This window comes from Cervus canadensis, chromosome 19, assembly GCF_019320065.1.
Source record: "Cervus canadensis isolate Bull #8, Minnesota chromosome 19, ASM1932006v1, whole genome shotgun sequence".
NCBI lineage: Eukaryota > Metazoa > Chordata > Mammalia > Artiodactyla > Cervidae > Cervus > Cervus canadensis.
Window position 1 is genome coordinate 46,866,832 of NC_057404.1, and position 18,755 is coordinate 46,885,586.

General features: G+C 38.3%; 1 protein-coding gene across 23 annotated transcripts in view; it reads right to left on the reverse strand.

The window, feature by feature from the left end:
- Positions 1-18,755, reverse strand: part of COL25A1 (collagen type XXV alpha 1 chain) — a 492,664-nt gene that overhangs the window by 14,128 nt on the left and 459,781 nt on the right. For 12 of the 23 annotated variants that reach the window (XM_043438674.1, XM_043438681.1, XM_043438668.1 and 9 more), the window contains 6 exons: positions 15,333-15,413; positions 12,646-12,681; positions 10,439-10,492; positions 5,068-5,121; positions 3,630-3,656; positions 2,623-2,676 (listed from right to left, as the gene is read on the reverse strand). The exons of 2 other annotated variants lie outside the window; for them this stretch is intronic. In XM_043438674.1, coding sequence (XP_043294609.1) covers positions 2,623-2,676; positions 3,630-3,656; positions 5,068-5,121; positions 10,439-10,492; positions 12,646-12,681; positions 15,333-15,413 — 306 coding nt within the window. The remainder of the gene's footprint in view (positions 1-2,622; positions 2,677-3,629; positions 3,657-5,067; positions 5,122-10,438; positions 10,493-12,645; positions 12,682-15,332; positions 15,414-18,755) is intronic. 9 more of the 23 variants (XM_043438673.1, XM_043438684.1, XM_043438687.1 and 6 more) reach the window with 4 other exon arrangements.

Below are 18,755 nucleotides of genomic sequence, written 5' to 3' on the forward strand. Positions count from 1 at the left end.
GTAAATAAATTTTAAAAGTGCTAAGATTTCTTAGCAATGTCAGTTGGAGAAACTTATTTATAAACCAAGAGATGTTTTTTAATTCACTCTTATTGATGTCATGCCAGGTATTCACAATGGTAAATGGGTTTCCAGCTTACTCACAAGGTAACAAAAGCAAAGAATAAAAAGTTTTGTTCCAGAGGGGAAAAGCGGTTTGGATTCAGTTGAGCTAACACTAAAGATGAGGTAGGCAGGATAATTACATAGTGGGAATTTAGCCATGGGAATTAGTATTTAGGAATCAAGGTAAAGGTTGTGGAAGTCTGCGTGGATCACAGGGATGGAGGAATTAAGGAAAGGAGGCAAAAGGAGGAGAAGGAAGGAATGTACCTCAGCTGTTTCACATTAACATAAATATCTCTGCATATTTATAGACAAGAAGCTGGTGCAGTGCAGAATACAAAATACTATGCAATACATATTTAAATGAGTGTATTCATTCTGCAATCAGGATGACAGATACAGTAAATCTGAATAATTCCAGAAGCAAAACAGCATCAATATTCAAAGACACATACATAACAGATATAGATGAGATATGCATTCAAATTAATGCATTCATTCTGACTGTGTGAGTGAAACTCCACATTGATCTCCTGTGTGCCAAAAAGATTGCATCAGAAGGCTCACAATCAAAACCAGTTGGGTTTCTCTAATATCGGGGAAAGAGAAATTCTGTGTGGTTTAGTTGATCACGATCAAAAACAAAGACTTGAGATGCCAGGGTGAAATGAAATGAAAGCAGGTGTGAAAGGAAGTATGATGGGAGGAGCTTTGGGAGTAAACTGCTCATTCATGCAAGATGAACAACATACTTCTTCAGCAAAGAACATCAGTTCTGTGACATACAATTGATTTAGACTTATTTGGGAGGCAGTGGACTCCTCTTCACATAGGTGTGACTGACACCAACTGTGCTGGGTGTTATTAATTAGGACTCCACTCCTTCTTTGATTGGTTAATCAACTCAGATTAATCATTCAGCGAAAAAGCTTGTCATATGAATGCTGACTTTAACAGGCTCAGGGGAGCGTTTTTCAACAATACTTTAGTGAACCTCAAGCTTTATGGAAAACAGATACTATTGTAGAGAATAATGTGTCAGTGTTATTATTAATCAGCATAGTTTTGCAACTATGTCTTTGTGGGTATGAATATATAAGGGCTCTTGCTAATTTTTATGTCCGATGTCAAACAATGATATACATAAAGTGCTCACATTTGGATCTAATTTCCTAAGTATAAAACTTCTAATAATGGAATCTGAAGTACAGAAATACTTTTGTATTGAGTGATTAACATTATTCTGAGAATTAAATTTGTAGCTTTAGGTTTTCACAGGTTATAATATTGGTAATCTCTTCTTTGTTTAAAAGATCATTGGAATGAATATCTTCATAATGCTAACATTATTTTGAGCGGATGAAGTTTTAGACTCATAAAATCCATTGGGTAAGTATAAAATAAATGCCTATAATCTTGAAGGCACACACACACACACCTTGGGCCCAAAGCTTTTATCTCAAAACATGTATATTTTATAGTTACAATTTACAGTTCAGAATAAAAGAACTTTTTTATGCCTCAGTTTCCTTGCCTATGAAATGGGGACAATGATAACACCAGCCTTAGGGGGTTGTTACGAAGATTAAAAGACTCTCATATGTAAAGCTCTAGGAAAAACATAAAAACACATCAATAAATGTGACGATATTGACAATGATGATGGTGATGTTTTATATAACCACTCACATGAGCTTTCCTAGCAGTGGGAAGCTAAGTATTGTTTATATTAGCTAAGTATTGTTTATATTGTGTGTATGTGTGTGTATATATATATATTTTTATATATATATATATATATAAAACTATATATATATATAAAACTATTCTTCAAAGAAGAAAAAGTGGTTTAAAATAGCCATAATCCAAACTTTTCTTCTAGACATAAAACCATTTTGCCTGATATTGGCTCCTTATTTATCTTGAGATAGAACCTAAAAACCAATCTCATAAGATACACTAATATCTTCATTTAAAATGTCTGCAGTGTTTGAAGGTAACAAGTCCTGGTCTCTGTGTAAGGGTCTCAGAAACAATGCTTGTCTTCCATTTTCCAATTAAAAAAATCAAGATAAAGGACATATCCTGTCTCTACTGGGAATGTTGTGGAGATAAATGAGGTGCTGGCTTTATATGCTTAGGTGAGCTCTGCCAGAAGACTGTTGCAGATTTGTGCTATTTAATATTATTAATGTAATAAATGCCTGCCCCTCTCATTTTTTACACATTCTGGAAACTTCAGTTTTTCAACTAATTGGTGTCAGGTAGTCCAAAAATTGTAGCCTGGTTTTCTGGGGATTATAATTCTTTTCTTCTACACTGACAGTGCCCTTATTTCTTTCAGTGCAGCCTTCTTTATTCCTCTGTAGAGACCTGGTTCATTAGATCAGACATCAGTGTGTTTTTGGAGCACAGGATGGAGAAAGATGAGATGTATGAAAGAATCACACAGCGTGAGCAGCAAAGCAGACAGAAGCAGAAAAATCAAACAGGCACATGCTAGGTGGGAGAGGTCACCTTTTCCCCCTTTTCTCCCAGGTCACCCTTCTCGCCTCGTGGACCAGGGAAACCCTATAGGATAAAAAGCAAACCGAAAAGATCTATTGATGTAACTGTGGCAAAACCATATTGAAAGAAACAAGATTTCATGTTTCCGAACGCAAATATAAAGACACATGGCATGGCCCCAAATCTCAAAACTTAGATGGGTAAAGTAGTACTTGGAAATAACAGCTTCCTAACATCTCAAGTATCTATAAACAAAGGGTTTCTTGCTGCTTCTCCAAAGAAATGCATAGTGGAGAGAATATTAGGACCCTAGTTTGAATCCTGGCAAGTTCTTGGATTTGTGTGGCTGTGGGCAAATCACTCACCTCAGTATTTTAGTCCTTTGATCATAAAATGAGGTTAATGTTTACTACACAACTGCCAATGTGAGCATTAAACTTGAAGATGTATATAAAGTACCAGAATGATGTCTGCACACAGCAGATGCCTGATACACAATTACTACGATCACTTTTCCTACTGCTATTGTTCACATAATACAGGATGAGCAGCAGACATTTTAAGAGGGATTGACTTTAACATTATTTTCAGAGGATTATGTTACTATAAGACATATAGAGACTTTAATGCTAAAAAGAAAAATACTGTATAAAAGCTTTGAAAATAAACATACCATTTCCCTAAGAGTAGCACGTAAAAGATGTTTCAATTTTATGCATATTTTAAAATAAGTGGTTCAGCCACAGATGTTGAGTGTGTCTAATTTGGGAAAGCATTTTGTATATCAACTGTCAGTTATTAATTTTGTACCAAAATAATTATGGTCTTTGCCTCCATGTCTATCTCATGCAGACACTAGTGGTAGATTTCATATCGCTGTCTACATGCACAGCAATATATGCTCTATGTGTAACTATGAGCATAGAAAAAAATTAGAACTATTCTTGCTGTGATTGATGATGGAGACCATCAGCATCTATTATAATGGGAAGATGTTTATTGTATGTTTTACTTACATCAAGACCAGGCTCTCCATCTTTCCCCTGCCAAAGAACCATAGTAGCTACATTAGTGTTCCTAAGTTTCATGAATAGGTTATTGTTCTATTTAAGGCTGCCTGGACATGCAACACTAGTATTAAAACAACTAATTCAGAAAAGTGAAAAAATCCTCTACTGATTAGTAAAGCAAATTTCTTTCACTAAATCAAGTGAAGTGATTGTTAATGTTACAGTTAAGGGTCATGAACATGTTTTATTATGTATCAGGTTAAATAGTGTGATATTTTGCTGAAGTTTAATTCTTGGTATCCAAGTTATTTATCTAGGAGCAAGTCAAAAGCAAAAATACTGTTTAGTTGATTTAAAAACACACAAGCACTGGTAGAATACGCAAATCGAAACTACTTTACTTTGACAGCTTAATAAATTATAAGTGAGCAAAGAATGTGAAAACTGTTTGTTAAATACAGCTTTAATTTGTCTAGATGTGAACCTTGTCTATAAATATTGAGGGTGTGAAGCTCACAATTTAAAAACTGTTTGTAGATGAATGAATGGTCCCCTATCCATTCACCCCTGTGGAGCAGATTTTCAGGGCAATGACTAGGGTCACACAATGGATCCACCCAAAAGTTGCTGAGAAGATGCTTGATTCCATCAATTAGATTTTGAAATCTATTTCAAAATCGGCATCTCTTTTAGCACTCAAATAATCATGGCTGACGCTGTTATTTCAGTTTATAAAACCTAGAATGTGCAATCTGTGTGAAAGCGACACAGGGGTTAGAAACCTTGAGATGACAGTACGTATATGCTTCTACTGAAGTCCTATCTTACCCCACGGCATCATTCACAGTTACCCTAAAAAGGATATTCTGAAGCAGACCCCAGGCTCTCAATGTGAAGTGGGGGTGATTGAGAATTTTCAGAAGATAGAACACTATCAACATTCCTGTTCTGAAGATCACTTGTCATCACAGTGATTTAGAAAGGTCAGAAACAGCGACACCATTGTAAATGTCAATTTAGAAACAACTTTGATTAGCAAGAACAGTTTTTGTAAGCTATCTATGAGAATGGATAAAGTCTGAGGAGGGTTGTTTTAAATAAAGCTTCCACACCCACTTTTGGTACAATGACCTCCCAAGAGAGGGCCAATTATGGGTCCAGTCAGATGGCCCCAGATCCTGCTTTCAGCTTAGCCCTGTCCATCTCATGGACAGCCTCTGATCCTCTCAGTCTTGTGAAACACGTGGATGAGTGTACCTGAGTGTGAGAAGACGGCACAAATATGACCTATCTCTGAAACACACGGTTACACTGGTGTTGAAGGGAATTAGTGGGTTGCTCTTTGCTCCTCTAACGGGATTAGCCTGCCCATGAGGGAGAGTTAACTGCGCCAATAACAGATCATCTACACATGCTGGGGGAAACCACGAGACACAGAACTCACGGGCAGACCGTACGGCCCTCGGGGTCCCGGCTCTCCCATAGCTCCTTTTTCACCCTATAATAAAAGATGAGAGTTCCAATCATACACAAATGTCTATATTCACACACTTTCTCTAATGCCTTGTGTCCAGAACCTCTATGTGAAGCATCATTCTATCAAAACTCTAAAAAGGCAGGCTCTTCCGGGTCGCTGCCAGTGATACAGCAAAATAAAGTGCATTTTATAGAATCACCTTTGAAACGGCTGTAGGTCAGACTGACGCCGTCCAGCTGTGCAAAAGGACTTGCTTATCTAGTGTGCTGTGCTTGGGTTTCTTTGGCATTCATGTGAAATGTTTATTCACTACTAATTATTTTAAGTTACTACTCTTTCAAAAATGTAAGGATAAAATGTTTTTTTTCCTCTTATCAAATGTCTCCTTTTTAGCAAGCCTTTCCTCTTTGACTCCCCTCCCCTCCATCCTACTTAAATTGAGTTGTATCTTACTTGAGGGTGCTCATATACTGGGAGACATACCCATGTAATAAATTGTCTATTCTCTGCTGAGTCCCTCTTTAGGATATGCACCTCAGGGTATCCGGATCCTGGCTTTGTTTCCTACTGCATGCCCACAGCTTACAATAGTGTCTGGCACATCAGTAAATATTTGTAGAATTAATGAATCTAGTCAAATCAATACAGTCGTGCATGTTTTGCTTCCTTTATGAAAAAGAGGGTTTAAAAACTTTTATGCCTTCTCCTCAATGCTTGATAATGTAGGAATTTACTGCCTTCATTGCTCTCTCCATGTACCTATTTAGGGAGAATAGTTTGCCTTGGCTTAGACAATAATCTGAATGCTTATAAAAAATAAGCGCAATTGGAGGTGGTCCCAGGAATATGATATAATTGTGATAATAAAGAAATAAATGTTCTGCATTTAAAGTAGTATTTTCTTCTGCTGCCATCTCCAAAGTTTGACTGTCAATGTCTAGTATGAAAACTTCAGGAGGAACGGTGATGTTTATATGAGGGCCAAACAGAAAATGTTACCTTCTTTTATCACCACCCTTAAGGAGGTTTAAAGGTGCTAACTCTTTTTCAAGGGTAAAATGACAAGTTCAGCTGATAACTGTGCATACAGATCCAAGGATTATTCTGTGTTTCTCTACACTCTAGATTCACATGGGGGCAAATTTCAAGTCACTGTTAACAATCTTCTTTAAATTTAGGAGTTGTTGGTGCTAATTAACACGGTCGCTTAGAGGCACAAATAGTATCAGGAGGAGATTACTGGGAATAAATACAATAAAATCTTGTTGAACTTTTACTGATTATTACTGAAAGAACAGGAGTTGCATTCAGTGAAGTAGCCAGGCTTTGAAATGAAACAGATTTAAATTTGGATGCCAGTTCTGGCACTTACTGGTCCTGCGGCCTCGAGTAACTTTCTTAACCTTTCTGTGTCTATTTCATCAGCTGTAAAATCAGAAGAAGGCATATTTTGCAGTAATTTTTCTAAAGATTAAATGTTATTATAAAATATGAAATTATATTTTGCCAAATAATATGTCCGTAAATAGGAACTATCATTGTTATTGGACAGTTAGAGGTCTTGTTTTTAATGAAAAGGGCTTGGCAACCCAAAGAGTACTTATTCAAAATAAGTGCTGCCATCTGGCAGTGTTATTTATGATTTTTTTACAAGGTAGTGGTGCTGGTGGTGACAGTGTGTGTGTGTGTGTGTGTGTGTGTGTGTAGCAGGAGGTGGGGATTTAGAAGGAGAATCCACATAACTTGGAGTCTGTCTAATTTGAAAAAACTCAATGGATTATACTAGATCTAGTCTGAAATATCTCCATAGATTATTAAGATATACCAAGTCCCTCCTTGCTCCTCTGATGAAGTACCTCAGCTTTATTGTTTTTAAGATTAATACACCGTGACTGATTTGAATTAAGCTGTCATGAAGCATTTGTCTATGGAAAACTCCTTTTATAGAACTGCTCATCCCAAATAATTACTTTAAGCTAGTAATGACAATTGCATCTCCCTCGCCAGTGACTGTTTCAGAAATGGACATATGACCCAATTCTGGTCAATGAGGTGTCAGGGGAAGTTGCTGGGAAGCTTGGGTAGAGATTTCCTTGATGCTAAGGAGGATAAAGGAGAACAGGGTCCCTATGTTTGTTCTTTGCTGATGCCTCTCCAGAGGGGAAGTTTGGAACCACTGTAAACAGCTTGCTTGTGGGTCAAAAGGCAAAGCCAGCTCATGGAAAGGGCACAGAAGCAAAGACTAGACTTCCTCCTTTGGATATATCATCCTAATGGTCCTAGTTTGAAAACTTCTAGGAATGAAATATTAACACATGGCTTTGAATGCGCCACTTCTTTTCCTGGATTCATTCATTCCAAAAGAATGCTGAACCTCTCAAATTTAACACATTTTACAGAGTTTCTAAGTAGTTACAAGGCCAAGATGAAGAAATCAACTGAAGGCAGGACCATCAGGTGCTCTGAGGAGCTGTACACTGCTAGTCATGTGTACTAACACTGCGGGTCACGTGTATCACACTGCGGGTCACATGTACTCACACTGCGGGTCACGTGTACTCACACTGTTGGTCACGTGTACTCACACTGCTGGTCACGTGTACTCACACTGCAGGTCATGTGTACTCACACTGCGGGTCACGTGTACTCACACTGCGGGTCACGTGTACTCACACTGCTAGTCACGTGTACTAACACTGCAGGTCACGTGTACTCACACTGCTGGTCACGTGTACTCACACTGCAGGTCATGTGTACTCACACTGCGGGTCACGTGTACTCACACTGCGGGTCACGTGTACTCACACTGCTAGTCACGTGTACTAACACTGCAGGTCACGTGTACTCACACTGCTGGTCACGTGTACTCACACTGCAGGTCATGTGTACTCACACTGCGGGTCACGTGTACTCACACTGCGGGTCACGTGTACTCACACTGCTAGTCACGTGTACTAACACTGCAGGTCACGTGTACTCACACTGCTGGTCACGTGTACTCACACTGCAGGTCATGTGTACTCACACTGTGGGTCATGTGTACTCACACTGCAGGTCACGTGTACTCACACTGCTAGTCATGTATACTAACACTGCAGGTCACATGTACTCACAGTGCAGGTCACGTGTACTAACACTGCGGGTCGCATGTACTCACACTGCTAGTCACGTGTTCTCATACTGCTGATCATATGTACTTATACTGCTGGTCATGCATACTAACACTGCTAGTCATGTGTACTAATACTGCTAGTCATGTGTCCTCATACTGCTAGTCATGCATACTAACACTACTAGTCATGCATACTAATACTGCTAGTCATGTATTTGACAATTCTCAAACAATACTGTCCATCAAATGCCTAGTTTCTTTTAGGCTGGTCTCGTTTCATTCAGGATTTTTAATTTGCCTGTCTACACTGAGGGATTAATCTAGAATAGGCCCCCTTTCTTGATTCCTGCCTCTTTAAAATTTGAAACTTTTTCAAGAGAGTCCAGATGGCACCTCAACCAATTAACTTTGAAAATTACACTCCAGTGTAGCACTTAGGGTGAGGGACACTTGGAGAGTAATGCTATCTGATCCATTTACGATAGTTAACACGCCGAGTAAATATAAGCATAATACTTTACACTGCACACCATTTGACTTAAACTATGCCTGCACAAATTCTTAGTCATTTCATTTGCTCCCCTGGTGCATTCCACTCCAGCGCTGAGACCTGATACTCTTGTGACACTGCAGAGCTCTCGGAAGTAACAGCTGATTTACCAAACGGTAAACCCTCTTGAGTCCCAGGGCCTTCTGCCAATAGACTACTTGAAATTTGGTGCTCCATTTTTAGTCCACGTGCTGGATCTCTTGATACAATGCTTTAATGCATCAGCAGCGTGAGACTCTTGGCTTTTAAATATTTCTAAGTAAGATGATCTTCATAAGTCATTGGTTTGATCTTAGGAATAAGATAGTGATAATCAGGTTCATATGATTTCTTCCTTTAGGAGTCACTTCTTTCTAGAAGCATTCTTGAGTAATGCCAGCTTTCCTCATCGCTGAATGCACAGTCTGCACTATTTGTATTCATTTTGGCATCATTATCAAGTTATTCCTTGCAGATATTTTTTTCCCTCTACAATTAGATTATAAACTCTTTTAGATCATAGAATATAGCTGATTCCTTTACTGTACGGAGTAAATATATAGTGTATTAATAAAAGGTTATAGGATCATGAATCAATTATAATGGTATTATGCAATTCACTAGAACAATTAGCAAAACAGACTTCATAAATGGGAGGAGAGCTTTTCCATTTCACACTAGAGTACACTGTGTTTTGTATATTGTAATGTGATAAATATTTACTAAGTGAATTCACTTTATAGGACATGATATTATGGGATTGGAATGTATGCCAAAGAAATCTCTATATGGCTCTCTGCTTTAAAGCAAATTATCCCAGAATGATGAAACTCTTATCTAGTTTTAAAAGACCACAAACACGCAGAGTAAATCATCCCAACATTTTGAAGACCTCACTATTAGGATACTTTCTTTACATCCACCCTGTATGGTGGGGAAATTGATGACACAGTTCTACTCAGACACAAAAAACCTTCTAAGTTTTTCAAGGTGAGGAAAAGAAAAAGAGGGAGAAAAAAAAGAAAAAAAAAAAGGGAGAGAAGTTCTAGAAAGATAACTAGCTGCTGATGCTTTAGTACATTTCTTTTGTGTGTCAGATATTCATCTTCTACTCTGTCTTTTTCCCCCACAAAGATATAGAGAGGTTGTAAAAGGCTTTTGTTTTATAAAGCACTAAAATTATTTCCTTATGTTAAAGAAAGGCTATTCTTTTGCTTAAAATAAAAGAAGCATGTGTAACTGTGCAGAGAATACTTAGGTTTTGTAATTTCCTTTTAAAAAGGGTTATAACTTATTCTGAATGAATACAGGAGCTTTATATAAAAGATTATCAACCAGATTATATAGTTCCAGAAATTTTAGCCCTATTGACTTCAACTTTCTAGATAAAGGCCAAATGAAAATATCTTCCGTATGGGTTAAGAAGCAATGGTCTGAGCTATTTATTTTAGCCATGAAAGTATATGCATTGTTTTTGCTTTTTCTTTTTTTTTTATTAAAGCAGTCATATTCTAATACTCTGTCATTCTCCCCATGTGAGGACTCTGAGTAGAACTTAAGATGGTATCTATTTACGTTTACTATTAGATGGTCTTTTATTTCTTCTGGGAAATGAACGTGTCAGATCAGCTAAAAAGGAAAAGCCACACTTTGTGTTTTCTTTAGGCCACAGCTCTATAACCTCAGGAGTGACTTACTCTTTCTCCTTTGGGACCTGCAGGGCCATGGGGTCCCATAGGGCCATCTGAACCCTAAGAAAAGATAAAAATAAGAAGAAATGAGACATATCCCAAGGGCTGTAAGAAATGCAGTTATAATTTACCCTGGACTTTTCCTGGGTGAATAATGCCTTAGAAAGTAAGACAACACATCTCCTTTCAAACTGCTTTATTCTTGATTCTTTCAGGCCAGTAGTTTTCAAGAAACTCATGCAAAAGGAATGATTTATATAACTGCATATTTCAATGAAAGGCACACACACAGAACTGTGCATCAACTTTAATTATCTATTTCCTCCCTGGCTCAATGGAACATCTTCACTTTGCCCCTAAAACCATCTGAAAAAAAATGTAATTTGTTTTTGCTTCACATCACCTCTTCTTCACATCCATTCTCTGGCCCCACAGTTACCCCCCACTCCTCTTGGCCACAAATGCTCTGAAGTCTTGTTTTCAGCTGTGTAAGAGGCTCGAACAGTTATACAAGTGAAAAAAAAAATGAAATAAATGAGAACAGTGTTTTAACTGTCCAAACTTTCTTCAGCTCTGTTGCAAGGAGCAGGGGGCTTAGAAGGAAGGAATTCCTCTCACGGGTTCTGCTCCAGTGGCTCAGGTCTGTGGGCTTGCAAGGCACAAAGCAGGCAGCCAGGTAATGTAATGGCATAATTGCCCTCTGGCCTTCTGATTCAGGATTAGGATTTTTGCGGCTGACTAGGTGATATTTGAATGAACAAAGGAACACAGAGGTCCAGTGAAAATAATAACGTCCTGAAACAGGTTTTTTTTTTTTTTTTTTTTCTGAAACAGGTTTTTAGAATTGAAGAGCTTGGGAATTCCCTGGTGGTCCAGTGGTTAGGACTTCGATATTCCATTGCAGGGGGCATTGGTTCGAGCCCTAGTCAGGAAATCTCAATGATCCTGCAGCTGTGTGGTGTGGCAAAAATATAAAATAAAATAAAAAATAAGTAAATAAAATGAGGAGTTTGGAATTCCTTTTGAGGCTTAAAAAATGTAGTAAGGGGCTTCCCTGGTGGCTCAGTGGTAAAGATTTCACCTGCCAATGCAGAAGACCATGGGTTCAATCCCTGGGTTGGGAAGACCCCACATGCTGCGGAGCAGCTAAGCCCTTGCATCACAACTATTGAGCCTGCGCTCCAGAAGCCAGGAGCCTTAACTACTGAGCCGACGTGCCGCAACTTCTGAAGCCCAGGCACCCGGGAGCCCATGCTCAGCAGCAAGACAAGCCTCTGCAATCAGAAGACAGAGCTCTGCAACCAGAGAGCAGCCCCCACTCTCTGCAACTAGAGAAAAGCCTGGGCAGCAGCAAAGACCCAGCACAGCCGAAAATAAAAATAAATAAAATTATTTAAAAATATCTCGCAAGGACCTCAGATATATTTGTTCATTTTCAGGAAGACTATATGCTTAGATTTGCAATGAATTTGTTATGGCATTTACAAACATAGGAACTATTCCAGCACAATTTTTAAAACAGTATTCTTATTTCTCTTTTACTCTTCTTGTTTATAATATTAGAGACTTGTGACATGAAATAATTCAGGGTTTTAAACTCATTCTAGTGTTGCTGGATTATCATCAAGTTTGATCTCTTTCTTACTGTCTGAACTCCAAGCTCATCTTCAGAAAACTTCTAAATATTGAAGACCTGAAGCTGAACTTTAAGAGAGGGAGCTCTGAAGAACCATAGAAAAGAGACAAATGACAGAAGACAGATGAATCATTTCGATGAACAGAGATCTGAAAGTTAGTTCCAAGGAAGAAGTTACATTTCTAATACAGACATGAACATAAAAGAGGAAAGCAAGTTAAAATGATTTCACATGATTTTGATCCCTTCTAAGGACCTCTCACATGGAATTGCAGGATGTGTTCATTGGTTATGAAAAAATCTGTCTGGGATTGTAAGACAATGAAGTCAATCAGACTGATCATTCTTCCCGTGTTGCAAGTTATCTGGACCTGAACCCAGGCTTCAGAAGATGTTCTGGAGTGTAGGCTGTGTATCCTATGTTCTCTCTGCTTCTCCCTTTCTTTGCCACTCTCTTTGTGCACCTTCTCCTTCCGCTCCAGTCCCGTGGACTCCTCATCGTGTGATGGGAGTCTGTCCTAAAGCGTAACATTCACAGCCACAAAGCATGTTGGAGCAAGTTGAGGTGTTGACTCACCCGGGCTCCTGGCTTTCCGTCTAAGCCAGATGCTCCCTGTGTGTAGCAGGGTTGGTGGGTATGACACAAATGACAAGAACAGAGATTAGTATGAGGTACTGATGAACAAATGTAACACTTCAAACAACATAATACGCAGTCACAGGGTTCTGAGATGAAAATCACATTGCTACAAATTGTTAGTGAAAAAAAAAAAACACGTGACAATAAACACCCCACAGATGATGGCATTTTAATGACATTTCCATTCAGCAAATTCTTATTTGGAAATCAAGTGAATGAGGTTTATAAAGTGGGCTTTGAAATAGTTACCAGTAACAGTCCGGGTAGCTAATTTCCATATGAAATTAAATTTTCTAAAGACTGTGCTATTCACAATATATTTCTTTAGGTTCTGGAAAAAAGATAATGGCCAGTCTCTTAGGTAAGGGCTCATTATAATAATCAAGTTAGAATTTCAGAGAAGAAAAGAGCTCTAGTTTTACTTGTTAAAATAGCATTTATGAAAAACAAATGCAGAATTTTAACATGTCAGGGTGACTCTGGATTTTACACAGACAGTAATTGTTTCTGCGTTGTTCTTACTGTGTTAACACTAGTCACCACTAGAGGGACTTCTAGGAATGGGAAAAGGCAGAAAAATTTCTCAAGTCCAGACAAAAAATAACTGCCCCAAACATTGTTCCTCAGCTCACTACAAATAATCAAGCATCAGAGTCTGAGTGGGAAATGCTTTAAAAATCTAATGCTGTGTTCAGGCAATGCTTGCTTTTCTTTCCTTCATCTCTAGGCTATGTATAACGTATGACCAAAAGATGACATTTTCAATGCTTGTTTCAAGAGTAAGCACAATTACTTTTTAAATATGGCTTTTGTATCTCAAAACTCAAATGTTTATTTATAGGCTTTGAAAATGTTGATTTGATCAAGGAGTATTTCAGAAAGACAATGCACTAGTTCTATAAATTTTCTTGGCAAGGTTGCAGAACTGTTTCCCTATTTTATGCTTCAGATGTAGTTAATAATACAAAATGGAAGGGAAAAAATCTATTCCAGCTGCAAACTCTACCAATGATGCTACATCATACATTTGAGGGGTACTTTTAGTTTTTTATTTTACAATTCCTTCTGTACAATCCTATTTGAGTCAGATTATAACTGCAAAATTTAATTTAGCTAGAAATGATTAAAATTTTTAAAAATGTGTGTGTTATTGTTTGTTTAGAGCTAGAAGATGTAGAGCTTTTGGCTAAATGTTGCATAAAAGTGGTCCACCATCCTAGATTTGAAATTAGGGCAAACTTCAAAGAAATCAGATTGAGGGTTTAAGTAAAATAGAAATCCAAAGTTTCACTTTGCTTTTTTGATACTTTCTTCAGAGCCACCACTATTATAGCATTTAAAAATAAATAGGGGGATGATAAATAATATTATATTAAGTATATATATTATATATATATTAAATATTATATTAATATTTACCTGGAATGGGAATTCCTGACTCACAGTTGTTATAGAGGTTTTGGATTTCACACTTGTGGCATGATTTAATTGGTGTGATTTAGCCTATATTCTAATGTAAGACTTACATCATTCATTCAATTAATGAATGCATATTAAGTATCTACTATATGCCCGAAATTATGTAAGGCATTGGCTATCAAGAGGAATACTTTAGTACTTAGAATACAGTACCTGTGGAAAAAGTAAAATAAGTAGCCACCAATTTTTTATGCATAAAATATGTATATGAAATATTTTCTATTACCATTTTTATGTCATATTTTAATAATATAATCTATAATGTCGTCTACTGACTTTATCTGCATTCACTGAATAGGAAGAATATTAAAAAGCCTGAAACTAAAGCTCACATTTAGGAATTCCCTGGCAGTTCAATTATTAGGACTCTGCATGTCCACTGCAGTGGGGACAGTTCAAGCCCCGGTCAGGGAGCTAAGATCCTGTATGCCACACAGTGTGGCCCCAAACAAAAAACCCTCATATTTAATGATCATTTAACAATATCTTTTTAGTCACTGCAGAAAGAAGGCTAGCATAAAGTGCATGAAAGATGCAATCTTTCCATTCAAAATAAAAATCTCGAAATGACTGCAAAATACTTCTTCCATACTATTCATAATTGCCACAAGAACCTCATAAGAGGGCATTTCCAACACAAACAACACACAACATTTAGACCACGAGATGACTGATTAACGTAAGGAGCCACAGCACTGAACTCACGCCTTCAACAATGGCCGATTGCATACCTGCCACCGACAAGGGGCTGTGCTTTCTAGTATCGAAGAAGAAAAAATAAAAATTGAGGGAAGATCTTACACTACACTAAACTATAAAGGCATTTGGGAGAAATTATGAAACAATCCGTATAATATTTTTTTTTAAGGGGAGGGTGACGGGGGAAGAATTGTCAGCTGTAAAAGAGGAAGGCTGGCACGTATGTAATTGAACACTGATGGTGGTGTTTGTTATGGGGTCTTCCTCTGACACATGAGCAGACATCAGAGGAAATAAAACTGGGCTGAGCTCTGCTTGAACACAATATGTTTTCTAATTACAGAAATCTCAACTGTGTGATAGTCACCGAGTAAACCAGAGTTGTTACTTAGGGTAGAAAGAATAGTCTGAGATTTGCACTGAAATGGAAAGTTTTCTTTACTTACTGGAAGACCAAGGGGTCCTCTGTCACCCTTTTGACCTGCTTCACCCTTCAATCCTTTAACACCATTTAACCCTGGTTCACCCTAAATGCAAAAGCAAATGCCAATTTTGGTTGCTATCATGGGTGTTTCAACTGCGAGAGAAGAGAGCCAGTCTCTGACATGGTTGCAGATTCCAGTTTTAGGTAACAGCAGAGTCAGGCTAGATTTGTCTTGCAATTCAATTTGTCTTGCAATTCGTTCAAAACGAATTTTAAAAATGCAAAAAGTTGACAAGCTGAAATTAAATAATTTTCTAGGAAGCAAAGCTCCTTAGAAAATGTGCTCCTTATGACCAAAAAAGTATATGGCTGAGCTCCAGTATTTTCGGTTTTAGTTCAAGGAAACTGGTGTTACGCTACATTGTTCCGACCAAGCAAATCAAAACAGTCAGAGTGGAGGATGTGCAAGGATGTTCAGCAGGAAAGAGCCACTCTGCTGGAATAGAAAACTGGAATATGCAGGACAGTGTTATAAACGAATATTTTAAGCCTTTAAGCATTTTGTCCAGGGGAATGTGATAAATGTAGCGGCCGATGTTTGAAGTAATGCCATTTGGTGACTCCTCATTCATGGACATTGCCAAGTCAGGTCCCTGTGAGGATTAATCGATAGGATAGACAGCAAAAAGCCAACCCTGGAAGAGAATGTGAAGATCACAGAACTTTATTGGTTTTACTAACCATGCACCTGCCCAATGTTAGAATAAAGGAGGTTTGAAGTTAACTTAATGTGACGTTGTAAAAGTCATGAAAAGTGATAAATTCTCAACTCTTGTTTTCAAAAATCTAAAAATGCAATACACTATTTTCTATCAGCAGCAGCATGTTAGAAATAGAATGGTGACCTGTCCACTTTTCACCTTTTAAGTATAGATACTAATTTCATCAATAAGATCTTGAAAGACGTGAGGAAGAAAGATAGTTTCATTTTCAGATGCCTTATGCAATCTTGAGTGGTGGGGGTGGGAGAGGGGAGAGATTATGCCTGCATGGCAGGAAGGATTATCAACCTGGGCAGTATTTCTTCCCTATTTGCCTGAAGATCAAAGTCAGTGCAGTGTTTGGTAAAGAGTCCAGGGCCTCACCTAGGCCACAGCAACACAGGAACGATATTGTTAATATCCCCCAGGTGATTCTCCTCATCAGGAAATTCTAGGGAACAGTGAGCCAGACTCATCCATGGAACCGTGCTCTATATTTGAACTTTCAAAGGGGTCACAAAATAATATACACATTGGCATGATCTAGTGGATTTAGGCAGTTCTGAGACAGGAAGTCTGCAATACTGCCACTATAGGAAATCCAAACGTGCTATGGTCAGTGAAGTATGATCCTGTGACTGTCACAGAGCTAAAGTCAACGTGAGATTAAAGCCAAGGCTCAGCAGTCAACTTCAGTTAACTGATTTAAACTCGAGATTCATGGCTTTGCATGTGTGTGGACTTTGATTTAGCAAGTGATCTTGAGATGCCAAGGGCAGCCTTGGTAAGCTATGAATTTCTTTGGTGAGGAATCACACATTGATAGCAGTGAGCATTAATTGAGAAGGTAGCTTATTGTTAAGTCACTCAGTCATGTTTGACTCTATGCAACCCCATGGACTGCAGCATGCCAGGCTTCCCTGTCCTTCACTATCCCCTGGAGTTTGCTCAGATTCATGTTGGTTGAGTTGGTGATGCCATCCAACCATCTCATCCTCTGTCAACCCTTTCTCCTCTTGCCCTCAATCTTTCCCAGCATCAAGGTCTTTCCCAGTGGGTCAACTCTTTGCATCACGTGGCCAAACTATTGGAGCTTCAGCTTCAGCACCAGTCCTTTCAATGAATATTCAGGGCTGATTTCCTTTTGGATTGACTGGTTTGATCTCCTTGCAGTCCAAGGGACTCTCAAGAGTCTTCTCCAGCACCACAGTTTGAAAGCATCAATTCTTTGGTGTTCAGCCTTTTTTATGGTCTAACCCTCACATCCGTACATGACTACTGGAAAAACTGTATCTTTGACTATTTGGACTTTTGTCAGCAAAGTGATGTCTCTCCTTTTTAACGTACTGTCTAGGTTTGTCATAGCTTTCCTTCCAAGGAGCAAAAGTCTTTGAATGTTATGGCCGTAGTCACTGTCTGCAGTGATTTTGGAGCCCAAGAAAATAAAATCTGTCACTGCTTCCACTTTTTCCACTTCTATTTGCCATGAAGTGATGAGACCGGATGTCATGATTTTAGTTTTCTGAATGTTGAGTTTCAAGTCAGGTTTTTCACTCTCCTATTTCACCCTCATCAAGAGGCTCTTTAGTTCCTCTTCACTTTCTGCCATTAAATTGTATCATCTGAATATCTGAGGTTCTTGATATTTCTCCTGGCAATCTTGATTCCAGCTTGTGATTCATCTAACCTGGCATTTTGCATAATATACTCTGCAAGTAAGTTAAGTAACATACAGCCTTGTCATATTTCTTTCCCAATTTTGGGGCAAAAATTTCAAATTTCAACTCTGAATCTAAATTATGGTCCCAGATCTTTCATTTACTTAGTGTAATTTAGGGAAAATAACTTAAATCTCCTGAGCCTATAGTTTAATATTTATAAAATCAAGGGGTTAGCACAGGTAATCTATGTGGGGCTTTCAACTTTTTATTTCTCTGAAATCTATGATTTAAGTAACAATTGAAGTTAAGTGTAAGCAAAGTAAATCACTGCATTGTAAATATAAAAAGGATCTTGGGCATCTATTAATTTAATGGTGATGGGGTAACTGAATCACTCATAGAATTAAAAATGATCTTGGTGGCTTTGGCCTGAGTCATTACAAGTAATCTGGTCCTTAGCAGTACCTTAAAATCCAAAAAGAAGCCAAGAGAAGGAAATAGTATTTAGTCCAGTGTGGGAAGAGAGGTCCAAGGAAGTTAGATAATATTAAGACCACAAAGCTGATAGATAAGCTCTCTCTTTTGACCCCTACAACAGTGCCCTTATCTTAAACTATAATTCATGCTGCTGAGACATTGTCACTCATTGGCCTTACCAGAAGGTAAAGTATTCTAAGAAGAATAAAGAGGCATGAAATTTTCCCTTTCTTGGCTGAGTCACCTGCTTTACCTCGAAAAGGAAACTCAGGTTTCTGGAGTCAGACCAATCGCTGTACCACCCCCAAAGCTGGGTGGGCCAGAGGGAGTTCTCAGAAGAGAGAGTGGGCTGCCTATGGGCTTTTCGACTCTTTGTACCAATGTTGCATTTATGTGTTCCCCCAACCCATCTCCACTAAAGGCATTAACACTACTGAAGAGCTGTCAAGAGTTGTGAATCTTCTCTCAAGCAGCCTTGCATGCCTGCATGTACGCTAAATCGCTTCAGTCATGCCCAACTCTTTGTGGCCCTAATGGACTATAGCC